General features: G+C 31.3%; 1 protein-coding gene across 1 annotated transcript; it reads right to left on the bottom strand.

The window, feature by feature from the left end:
* Positions 1-10,009: 10,009 nt before the first annotated feature.
* On the bottom strand, positions 10,010-11,494 carry LOC132047748 (uncharacterized). Its single transcript, XM_059438748.1, has 3 exons — positions 11,297-11,494; positions 10,863-10,978; positions 10,010-10,375 (listed from the first exon to the last, which is right to left on the bottom strand). The coding sequence occupies exons 1-3, from the start codon at positions 11,492-11,494 to the stop codon at positions 10,240-10,242; spliced, it is 450 nt and encodes a 149-aa protein (XP_059294731.1). The 3' UTR covers positions 10,010-10,239.
* Between the last annotated feature and the right edge of the window lie 1,298 nt (positions 11,495-12,792).

The following is a 12,792-nucleotide window of genomic DNA, read 5'->3' as shown; positions in this document are numbered from 1 at the left end:
GTAATATTTACAAATGAATTTGAACTCTTTTGTAAAATTATCAATGATAAATCGCTTGGAAAATAGGAAAAAAGGGAATTGGCGATATGTATAATTACCTGTGAATTTTTTTTCTCGTAGAATGATGCTCAGTTACTATTTCGTTGGTGATTTTTCTAACAAATATAAAAATTGTTGGTAAATTGGTTGTTTGTGTTTTACAAATTGGTCAGTAATATCTATAAATAATAATGGAATACAATTAGTTAGTAAATTTGGTCGTCTTTTCAAAATTATCTGTTAGTAATCGATTTGAAAATTTAGGAACAAATATAATTTTGTTGGTATATATTATACAAGAAAAAACTGCTTAATAACCACCGGGATAGTTCAAAGTTTAAATTGTTGCTCAGTGGGCTTGTCGTGGGTCAGCCCGTATAGAGACCCTTCAGGCTCTAACACAAGTCCAATATCTTGCTGATTAGACTCAAACTTTTGAGCTAACAACCTCAGCCCATAAGCGTTTAATATTGGGAAAAGCACACAAAATACCCCTTATATGTAAAATACTTACCCGCCTGTGCCGCTTTTTAAATTAATTTCGCCCAAAACCTAGCTGGCAGAAAATATTTACCCGAGTACCCCTTCACCCAAAACCCTTACTCCATGATGTTATAGCAGTAAATTAATATACCATGATGGTATTATAGAGGACAAAGAGAGTGTCTCATTGAAGGAGTGAAGCAGTCTTTCATCATACCATCTCAAAGATATGATATATATTATGATGGTATCATGGAAGAATGGGAGTGTCTCGTTGAAAGATTTGAAGCAGTCATCTATGATAGCATCTAATCATATGTATATAAGATGACACCACTATAGAGATTTTTTTCCAGGATTGAGTGTTTTTTAAATAACTGAACATGATCCTCAATGATACCATGTCAGTATATTATATACGGAAAAGGGCCAAATATACCCCCTTGTACTATTGAAAAAGGGACAAATATACCCCTCGTTATACTTTGGGTCCAAATATACTCCTGTCGTATACTATTGACCCAAATATATCCTTATTCCGTTAAAGTTGTCCACTTTGGACATCCTATCCTACATAGCAGTGACATATGATAAGGTGGATGCCACGTGGCATTGCCACCTCATCAACCCCTAACCCATTTTACTCCTCCTCTCTTCCACCTCTAAAATTTCCACCCCTCCACCACCATTGCCACCATTATTGTTACAGCTCAAGATGAAAATTGCCCTTCCAATTCTCTCTGTTTGGGTATTGAAGAAGACAATCACACCATATAGATATAAATATAAATAAGATCAAATTATTTTATGACTTTGATGAATTTTAGCTTCTTCCGCAAATAAAATCAATTCAGAATGTTATACCATCCTCAACCCTAACAGAATTTTATTCTGTAATTGGCAATTAAAGGACATTATGAGCCAAGACCATGCTTAAACCTTTTAATACAATATTGCCTAGTGGAGTGTTTCACTATTTCATTGTGCAAAAGGTTTCATCTTTTTTGGTAATAAAGGACACTTCGAGTGGGTAAATTTATCAGAAATTAATTAGTTGACTATAATTGGGGCCAAGTTAGAGTCAATAACAGTGAGGTAGATAGGCCATGAATGATGAAACCAAAGAAATTCACTAACTGGCACAAGTTTTTGCATTCTTGAAGACTTTGAATAATCTATGGAAAAGGTGGTAGGACAAAAGGCAGATGTTTATAAAAGAATTGGAAGGGCAATTTTCATCTTGAGCTGTAACAATAATGGTGGCAATGATGGTGGAGGAGTGGAAAATTTTAGAGGTAGAAGAGGGGAGGAGTAAAATGGGTTAGGGGTTATGAGGTGGCAATGCCACGTGGCATCCATCTCATCATATGTCACTGCCATATAGGATAGGATGTCCAAAGTGAATAACTTTAACGGAAGAATGGTATATTTGAGCCAATAGTATAACGGTAGGGGTATATTTGGACCCAAAGTATAATGAGGGGTATATTTGACCCTTTTCCAATAGTACAGGGGTATATTTAGCCCTTTTTCGTATTATATATACCATATGGGTTTCATCGAGGGTTGATGAGTGTTTTTGAAGAAATGAAAAATGTATTTTGTGATACCATTATGGTATGTAAGAAACAGGGTGATACGATGTTGGTATCATAATTTTGGGTGCATTGCAAATAAATAGTTTGAGGAAAGGGAGAAAGAGCGGATAATTATTTTGTTTTTTAGGGGCAGCGACGTTCTTTCCACTTTAATATTTTACTACTATTTGCTTAATAAACATTTGATAGAGTAGAATAGAGATCCGAAATATGACATTTTTTTAATCAATTTGTTAGCAAGTTTATCACAAAATATGTTGGTAACTTTATAAACGGCCTGAGAATTCAACACTTTACAAATGAATAATTATTTAGTTTCTAGATGAATAGGAGATTTGTTAGCGATTTATAATGGAACAAAAATCTGGTTGGTATACTCACCGATAGATTTCAGATTGTTGATTATACACATTCACTTATAAATAAATAATAGATAATAGTTTCATTTAAAATGTTAGGCTGAGCTCAAGGCTGTTCCGGAATTTCTTTGGTCATACTTAACATTGCGGAGGTTGCCTCATATTATACTTGATCTGGTATAGGGTGTCATCAATTTGTGTGACGAGATCCTCAAATGACTTTCATGGTATTTCGCAGTTGTAGTGCAAACATCCTTAGCCAAATCAAGCATCAAGAAAGATTCACAATCTGAGTAATCTTCCGAAAATAATGACATATGAGCTACAAGATCCATTGACTCGAGAGACTCTTCAAGATCATCATGATGAGACAAACATATTTGAGGAATCATTGTGAATATTATAATGAAAATGCATATGAAAGCGGTATATACCTAAGGGACTCACCATTTGTTAGCTTCTTTATTTTTTCTCTTTTTGGTTGTTCTTTCTTAGATTTGATCTAGGAGTTTTCTTTTATATCATTTCCGTAGTCATAATTAATAGCATAAATTAGAAAGTTGTATTAGAAAGTCATAATTTTCATCTTTATTTATTGATGAGATCTTGAATAAATATGGCATTTGATAATACAAATACATCGATCGAACCGAGCTCACAAATAACTTTTCTTGTTACGAAATGTGTCTCCTAATTGAAGCATGAGGGAAAACATTTATTTTGGTTACAAATAAATCAAGGGGTGAGAATTAAATCAATAATGAGCTATTTGGGGGTCAAAGCCGGTCCCAATACCTTACTACTTGAGAAAGCTAATTGTTTCTTAATTTTCTCGATAAGTAATACAAGATTGACAATATCTTGTAATTTATCGGGCGCCATATACGTTGCATCATTTGATTCTTGACAACTCTTGATATTCTTCAGGGCTTCATCAATTTGTTTGATAACATCTTTGAATTGAGCTTCATTGTATTTCTTTATTGCCAAATCAAGATCCCTTCCGGCATGTTCCATGCTAAATTCACAAGACATTATCTCCTCAATACCCAAATATTGTGCTATGACGGAGGCACCACCTTTTGCTTTTCGAAGAGAGGATTCAATATCATCACCAGCCAAAGATAATTGAGGAATGAATGTAAATATTAATAGGGATATGCATGTGAGCATAGAAATTATGCTAAAGAGAGATCCTGCCATTTTTAGCTTCTCTTTAATTTGGTTTTTTGTCTTTCTGTGATAAAAAAGTTTACGTTTATATGCTTTTGATTTTTACAGTTTAATTTGAATTTAAGATGTTACGTTTATGTCTCACCTTTATTAGTTGAGCGTTTCAATAAGTATGCCATTTAATGATACAAATACATCTTATTTATCCGAGCTTACAAATCACTTTTTTACTGTATAAATTAATTTTTAATATAATACAAATACATCTTATTTATCCGAGCTTACAAATCACTTTTTTACTGTATAAATTAATTTTTAATATATTGGTTGCATTCAATTTAAATGCAATATTGTCTTTGGCTAATGAACGATACATGCATTTATGACCTATTTTTTGTTGCTGCAATAAGCTAGCGTCTTAATCGTGTCTTAATCCAATGTGTTCATATTGTGGTAATAAAAGAAATAAATGAATTACGTCATAAAACACGTATGGTGAGATCACAAAAAAATACAAAATATAATAAAAATGAAACAAACGGACTACCAATCTCAAACAAATCTATTAAGAGAATGACATCGTTATTGCTGACAATTGAGGGTATATTCACCTTTCGAAAATGATGTAGACCTAGTGGTACTTCTTGGTACTTCTCTAGAACATGTCAATTAAGGGTTGGAAATTCACCGTAAAATAATTGTTTCGCGGCACAAATAATGCAAAATGTCTATTTAATATAGAGTTTAATGAACTTATGTATGCTGACAGTGTGACTATCTATATTACTCTTAATCAAGTAAAATATATAAATATAACAAATATTTATTACAATATGTTAAAATATACTTATAGAATGTAAAAATACTCATTACATTATTTGTTTTGTGTAAGTTAAAACCTTTATACATAGGAAAAAATGTGCTCATACCTTCATATTCCTCCACCAAGTACATAGCCCATCAGGTACGTAAGCTTGCGTTTGGCCATAGATTCCCAAATACATTTTGAAAAACTTGATTTGGGTGAAATTTTTCAAGTTTTGGAAATGTGTTTGGCCATAGTTTTTCAAAACTTATTTCACTTTTTGTTTTGAAAAATATGAAACAATACTTATACCCGTAAGTTCTAAAAACTATCAAGAATACCCAAACATACAAAAAATACATACTTGCTAATCCCAAATTATACAGAACATGATATTTTAATAACAATTGTTAATAACACACTTACTAGCTACTATAATTCAAATTACAATACAAAGATCCATCCGTGCAAAAAAAAAAAAAAAACAACGGTAGTAACTAGCTATTCTTTAATATAATCTTCCCATATTGTACGAACAATCTTCAATTTATAGAAGAGATCGCTTTAATCGTGGAAACATGGTATATACAACTTTAATGGAGGAACATGGTAGATAGAATTAGTTGGGTCATATATAAATGGTTTTTTTTTTTTTTTTTTTTTTTTTTTTTTGTAAAATACAAAAGTTTGGGGTAGTTTTTAAAAGTTTTGAAAAGGCCAAAATATAAATCTTGACCCAAAAAAGGTTTGAGCCAGAATTTGGGATTTGAAGATTTGTTTTCAAAATCTGTCAAAATTTTATGGCCAAACGAAGATTTGAAAATAGATCTTCAAAATATACTCCCAAAATCTATGGCCAAACGGGAGCTAACAAAACGAATGATAAAATTGGCAAAAACAAAAAAGAAAAGTTTTATATCAAAAAATCTGTCATCAGCTAGTGATCATATTTTATATTCAAAATTTATATTTATTAAAAGTACTCTTATCAAATTAATTTAGAACTTAAAGTGAACTGAGACATAAATTGATTCGTATTTGAACCAATTCTTAGAATAATTAACTTCTTTTTAATATATTAAAACTTTTCAAGGCCTGTCATTTTAATATAATATAAAGAAAGTAATATATTTTTTTCGGTTTCACAATTTTATCCAAACACATAAATTAATTATTCATGATGAAGCACTTTAAAGAAATGTTTTAAGAACTTTGGGCTAGAAAGCTACTTTAATTCCGGCTAAGATCACAAATGGCCTCCACTAGGGGGTGGTTTTGGTCAAGTTTTTGACCTCGCTTACCAATTATTTTGAAGAAAAAAAAAATAGACTTCGCTCAAAAAAATTCGCTAGACAAAGATTTTGTTGCCTATCGGGCATATTTATATTGGCCCAGCCTTATAGGCAAAAGCAAGAATTTATATTTGATGGGTAAGGGATCTGCATAAGTTGAGTCAATTTCACAAATGATCATTCAATCTAAGCAAATTACCTACTAAAGTCTCTCTTTTTTTTTTTTTTTTTTTTTTTTTGTTCGTCATTCAAGTTTATACATTTGCCTTACAAAATAATAATGAGTAGAAGTCACTTTAAAAATAAAAGAAAAAGGGTCAAAGTAGTCCCTTAAGTTTGAATTTTTCATTAAATTAGTCCTTATTCTTTGACATAAAACACTAACAACCTTTTAATTATACAATATATTACAATTTTAATTCAACTCTAACTTTGGTACTAAAAGTAAGGGACACAAAGAATTGTGATTGATAACTTGAAATTAGAAAAGAAAAAAAAAATCATTTTATCAATGATTAAAAAAAAGAACATAAAATAGCCTTTATGTACCTTGATCATTTGCTTGGAAACAAGGAGTTCAATAATAAAATAATGTGCTCTATTTATTCATTTTATAAGTAATTTTTATTTTGATAAAATAGTTTACATTAGTTGTTATTTTCTTTTATGCTAGAAATTATTGCCAGGAAATTCATAATTAATAAGAAAGACGATAATTTCTTCAAACAAAAAAAAAACTAGTTCCTAATAGGAAAAAAAAAGTCATATATAAAAATTTCAAAGGGTTTCAGTAAAGAAAAAAATAGATGCATATGAAGGACATCATCATAATAATTTAAATCCGTTGACATCTCATAAAATGAGGAGATTCTATATCATCATTGTGGACTACAATTTTTTTAAAGTTCTCAAATATTATTTTTGTCAATCTTGTAATGTTATTCGAGTGAAAATTATTTCCCCCCTCCAACTCTGCTTAAAAAATTAAATATCTCTCCCAAATTCGAACAACAACTATTCCTCCCCGTTTTCTCATTTAAAATTTTTAGTACCTATTTTACCCTCTACGTTAACACTATTTCTTTTTTACTTTAAATATTATTGTTTGTTTGTTCTTTTTTTTTTTTTTTTTTCTTTTCAATCTACAGTATGGGCTTACCCATAGGACCAAAACAATCTAATTTACGATGTAAGAAAGTGAAAAATAGTTGGAGGACTATTATTGTTCTGTGTTAAAAATAAGGGATGTTTTGACTCAAAGTCCAACCTTCAGGGACTATTTTGGCTCCTTTTTTTTTTTTTTTTTTTTTAATCTTATTTTATTTTATTTTAAAAAGTGACTTTAGCCATTGTTACTTTGTAAGGCAAGTGTATAAACTTGAACGACCATATGAGGAACAAAAAAAAAGATAAATGGCTTTAGTAAGTAATTTGCTTAAGTTAAGTGACTATATAACTTATAAGGAATTGATTCGCCATAAGTTCTAGGTTTTACCTATAAGACAAGAAGTTCAGGATATTTCAAGATAGTGATTTAGAACTTATACGTGATGGACAACACAAATTCTTTCTAGTAAATTTTTCAAGTTAGGGAAAAACTTTTTAAGAAATTGATTAAACGAAAACAAAAAAAGAAAAAAAATTCAAGATCAAACGTTTTTAGAGACACCACACATCATTTCCCGCTAATTCAACTCAAGCAAACTAAGCTGGGTCTGAGAGATTACACGGGGAAGCTAATAGTAGAAACCTCAAACGTTTGATTTTTAAATCAATAGCCTTTGTTGACATCATCTAGGGAAGGCTCAGCTATTCTTAGAGGATTCGGGAAATTGTGATTAGCAAACAATAATTAACCCAGCTACGTGCTTACGAAATACACACACACATATTCAGTTAAAAAAGAAAAAGAAAAAGAAAAAGAAATCAATTCATAGACATGGGTGGCAAAATTAGCACAGTAAAACATGACCTGTCAATTTGTCTAGTTCTTTTGAGTGGTCATTCACCTGCCTATTTATTTATTTAGGCCATTTTAATATGTCCAATTCAACTTATTCAAAAATTGAGCAGGTATGTAATTCAAATTGTCCCATAATTTTATTTTAGTTTTTTAATTTTTTTGAAGAAATTGCATAATTTTATTTTAGTTTTTTAATTTTTTTGAAGAAATTGCACGGTTGGGCCTTTCAGATGGGGTGGTCTTTAATTTTCTCCCTTAACGAACGAACTTATACCTAACGGTAGGAGCATAACTTGAAAGATATTATGATGTGACAATATAAACTTATCTCCACGAAAAATTATTTGTCATCAGGGACAAAAATTAAAGATCAGCATAAATGGGAGAAAATATTAAAATGTCCCTTGTTTTTTTGTTTGATATTACATATGCCGGAATAAAATGAAGAAGTTATAGTAACTACTTAAACAAATTAAAACTTCGTACGAATTGAGTGGTTTGGCTATGCCCAGTTTGTTAGACCATTTCAGCCCAAATTAAAGTAGATTACTTAACTAATTTTGACCGATTCAAATTCAGCTCAATCCGCCCTTTGATACGCCAATACATAAGTAAGTTAAGCGACTCCCCTTGTATCATAAGGCATGGAATTAGAAGGCTAATTACACATAAAGTCATCAAATTTATTGTTTAATAATTCCAGTGAATCATCAAATTAATTTTCGAACCAAAAAATGATTCAACTTCCACTGGATGTCCTTGAATGTTAATTTGATTAAAAATCAATGAAGGTTGTCTGGAACTCAGCTAAACACATTATAAGATCATTTCTACCACTGAAAAAATGATTTTAAACTAAAAGAATGCTCTCTTATCCAAACCATTCAATAATGCACCCGTAATGATGCACATTAGAATGTTTAATATAAATATCTTTTATTTAAAAAAGATAGAAAGATAAGGAATACAATTGGCCTAATTAACACACACATAACATATAATAAGCAAAGGCCTAGTTAGTCCAAAAAATTATCGGATCATTCTTTTTCAAGTTTTTGCTATAATTAAACTGGTCAAGACTGAATCAACGAGTTATTTCTAGGGTCAAAGCTGGTCCTAATTATACCTCACACTTGTTAATCTTGCAAACCTCCTCCTTAATTTTCTTGACAAATAATTGAAGATGAGCAAGTTCTAGAACAAGATCTTGATCTAAAATCTCTCCTTCAGGTGATTCTTGACAACTCTTGATTCTGTCTTGGGCTTCCTTAATCTGTTCGATGAGATCCTTGAAGTGACCATCTTTGTATTTCTCAATTGCTAACTCAAGAGCAGTCGCGGCATATTCCAAGAATATGCTACAGTCAAACATGTCATCACTAGAAAGATAATTTGATGTGCTCGAAGCGTTATATGCCGCTGTTCGAAGGGAGGATTCAATATCATCATCAGCCAAAGGTAATTGAGGAATGAATGTGAAAATTAATAGTGAAATGCATGTCACCATGGAAGTTATGCCAAACAGAGACACTGCCATTTTTTAGCTTCTCCTTTCGGTTTTTTCTCTTTTGTTAGATTTGATCACGAGTTTTTGTTATTGCTTTTGCTACTCACAGTTAATTAATTTTAAGGTGTTATATATATATTTATGGCTTATCTTTATCAATGGGGCTTTTAAATAAGTGCGGTATTTAATTATATAAATGCATCTAATCTAAACTTAGAAAAAAAATATGTTACTAATGCTGAAGTAGGAGGTAATTGAATGTTGAATGTTTTAGTTGTATATAAGTGCAACGTCTTTGGCCATTGACCACATGCATTTATGAGTTATGACCTATTATTTTGGTGGAATAACCGTGTCTATAATCGTGTCTTAATCCAATGTGTTTTATCGTGGGTGATATCATATATGTTTATATGTTTGTAATTAACGCAATATTTATCATTATAGTCATATCGTGTTTTTTGTTTATATATAACTTGAAGATGATAATTAAAATCTTGGGTTAGGATTAGAAGTGGTTGGGTAAAGTTTAGACGAACCGGAATAGACTGAATCAATAAATATAAATAGGTCATTGACTTTTATATGTGGAAAAGTTTTACTATGTGTCTCAAAAAAAATGGACATTAGTTGTGTGAGTTTGACATGAATTGTCTGAGACTCTTTTTGTGAGACAAAAAAGTGGACTCACATCTATGTGCTAGATCAGTATTTGTGAGGGAGCGTATATCTATACATGAAATTGACATAAATCTGAGCTTCTAATAATAGTAAAAAACAAAATCAAGAACAAACCAAACCAAGTAAATATTTTATTGGATATAGTAGTAGTAAACTTCAACTTGAAGAGACCAAAAGAGAAACATCAAAACAAAAAAAATTGAAGGCTGGGCATATAACACACATCTCTTTATAATCTGTTCTTTTCTTTTTCTATGGGCGAAGATGGGATAATATTCAATAGCTTGGGATGGTGCAAGATTGAGCAGTCACTTTATAAAATCCCATATAAAAGGGTCTTCAGAAAGGTATTTTATCAGTGATATACTGGAAGAAGGCAAAAGGAGCATTCACTAAACTAAGAGCCAGTTCAGCCGACACAGTTGGCAAGAGAGTCACACAGAAGCAACAGGGGCATAGGCATGTCAACATTAGCCTGCACCATCCACACCAAAATCCTTGTTAATTTATACATCTAATTAATATCAATTTACCTTTCTTCGAACAGCTCGCTTAGATTAATTCTTCGTATACAACTGATTTACTATAGGGAAAATTACAATTGTAAACAATTTGAAGAAATAAGTGGACTAATTATAATAAGCATTACTATTAATTATGAATATCCTTCAATTATCCCTAGTTACGACAGATAAAACTATAAGATAAAGGAGTATTTTGATACTCCATAAAACAGTAACTGCGAGTCAGCGACCTTATACATTAAATTCTGCTCCATGTTTCAGTTTATGTTACACTATTTTATAGTCATGTAAATATTATGACATGTTTAAATAACAAGATTCAAAGATTTTATAATCACACAGGACGTACAAGTTTAGAAGTATTTATTTCGTTCTTAAATTCTATGTCAGGTAAATTATGTCATATAAATTGAAATGAGGAGTTATAGAAGGACAAACCCGATAATCCAGATAATGCCTCCAACAAAAGCGATGACGACAGAGATTAGGGCAAATGGAAGTCCCAACAGAAACGCTACTGGTCGGCATTTGAACTTTTCTTCAGTTAGCTCTATCTGTATATTATCACTTATCAGTATGAAACACTCAGTGGCAAATCTAGAATTTCTAGACAATGAGTGCACCACTAAAAAAAAAAAAAAAAAAGATAAAAATGTATTAAGTGAGAATTGATCTCTGGATAAACAACTCAACACTCAACCATGCAAGTGCACTATTTAACCTTCTTGTAGCATGGGTGTCAACAAGTAATATTATATCAATTTTAGAAATATATACATAAAATACCTAGTTTTACGGACAGACCATGGGTTCACGTGTCCTAAATTTGACCTTAAAATTCGCCTCTGGAAACACATCCTTAAATATTCCACAATTATTATCGCCGTCGCTTCCCTCACTGGTTCATTTCTCATTATTTCCACAGCTGGACTTTCTATATTTGAATGATTGTCGATGGTTACAACTTTTGGTGTAATGATCACTTCGTTAATCTTTACAGTTTCTCCTGAATTTGTTGCTTCATGATCTTCAATCTGTGACTTTGCTGTTTTTTCTTCTTTGCAATCCATGTAACTGAGACTTTGCTGATTTTTCTTCGTTGATATCCATTTTATTATGATCTGAGCTCAGCTAATAAGTAGAGAAATTAAAGAAAGCTTAAGAGACTTTTTGTTATGCGAAAAAGAAAGCTCTGCATGCTCAGGAACCAATCTAAACACAGAAATTTACATTGTAAAGATTTCTTGATTATCTTTGGTCATCAAGACAGAATGTGTTAGACAACTAAATGGTTGACTTTTCCCCCCTTTGAAATAATCCAAAGTAAATGGAATTTAGTTTATCCCACTTGGATCTGAAAAAGTTATATACACCGACAATGTAATGAAATTTTTCAAAATCATGACTCTTTTATCAATTGTAGTATAGTAGGTAATCTGTCTTATTTTCAAGATAAAATTTCACATTTTAAAGAGGTTTATCTAGTAGATATATATCCTCTATAGGTGATTTGGTAGTGTAATGAATTCTTTAAACTGATACTCCGTATATAACTTAAATGCAGAAAATCATCCAAAGTCAAAGTCAACATGCACTTTATATTTTCATCAAATTAAATTAAGAGCAAATATGGTATGTCTAACAACGTCAGAAACGAAATTTACTGGATATCTAGTGATTTAGACAATGCTAAGTAGTGATTGGGAACTGGCATCATGACAAGGACCGGAGTTTGTATAAACTTAATAAAAGAATAAGAAGATTTTCCTTTTCCTTTTTTAGGGCATGCCTTTAATATTAGCCTGGTAAAAACGAAATGCTTTTTATGGAAATACAAAAAAATGATGTCTATAATAACTATCCTAGGAATAATCCTTGTTTCTTCAGCAACCTAAGTGTAAAGAACAAAAGCTGATGGAATTAAACGAGTCCGTGGCGTTTTGCACCCCTAACATATCGAAAACCCTCATTGTTGTCCAAAATTAATAAAGAGAAAATAACACAAGATTAAAAAAGAGCAAAGTCAAATGACAACTCAAATTCCCACTGCCTACGATATTTTCATCAAAAAGGGCAATTCTTGGCCCAAAATATTGTTAAACCACCGAAATCTTGAATCGAATGCAAAGACAATAAATCCAATGTAGATTTCATAATTTCAATCAACGTCAGATCTTCCCAAAATGACGACATTCCAAGCGTTTACGTCTCCGGCCGATATACTTGAAGAGTGATTCCAACTAGACAAAGTTTTGTCTAACGCAATAGTGAAAGAGCAAATGAACAAAACATGAAGGCACACAATGACATTACGGTGAGGAAGTTCGTATGATTGGGAGATGACAAGGACCGGAGTTTGTATACAATG

This window comes from Lycium ferocissimum, chromosome 2, assembly GCF_029784015.1.
Source record: "Lycium ferocissimum isolate CSIRO_LF1 chromosome 2, AGI_CSIRO_Lferr_CH_V1, whole genome shotgun sequence".
NCBI lineage: Eukaryota > Viridiplantae > Streptophyta > Magnoliopsida > Solanales > Solanaceae > Lycium > Lycium ferocissimum.
The sequence above is the reverse complement of the archived record's forward strand: the minus strand, read 5'-3'. Positions and strand labels throughout refer to the sequence as shown.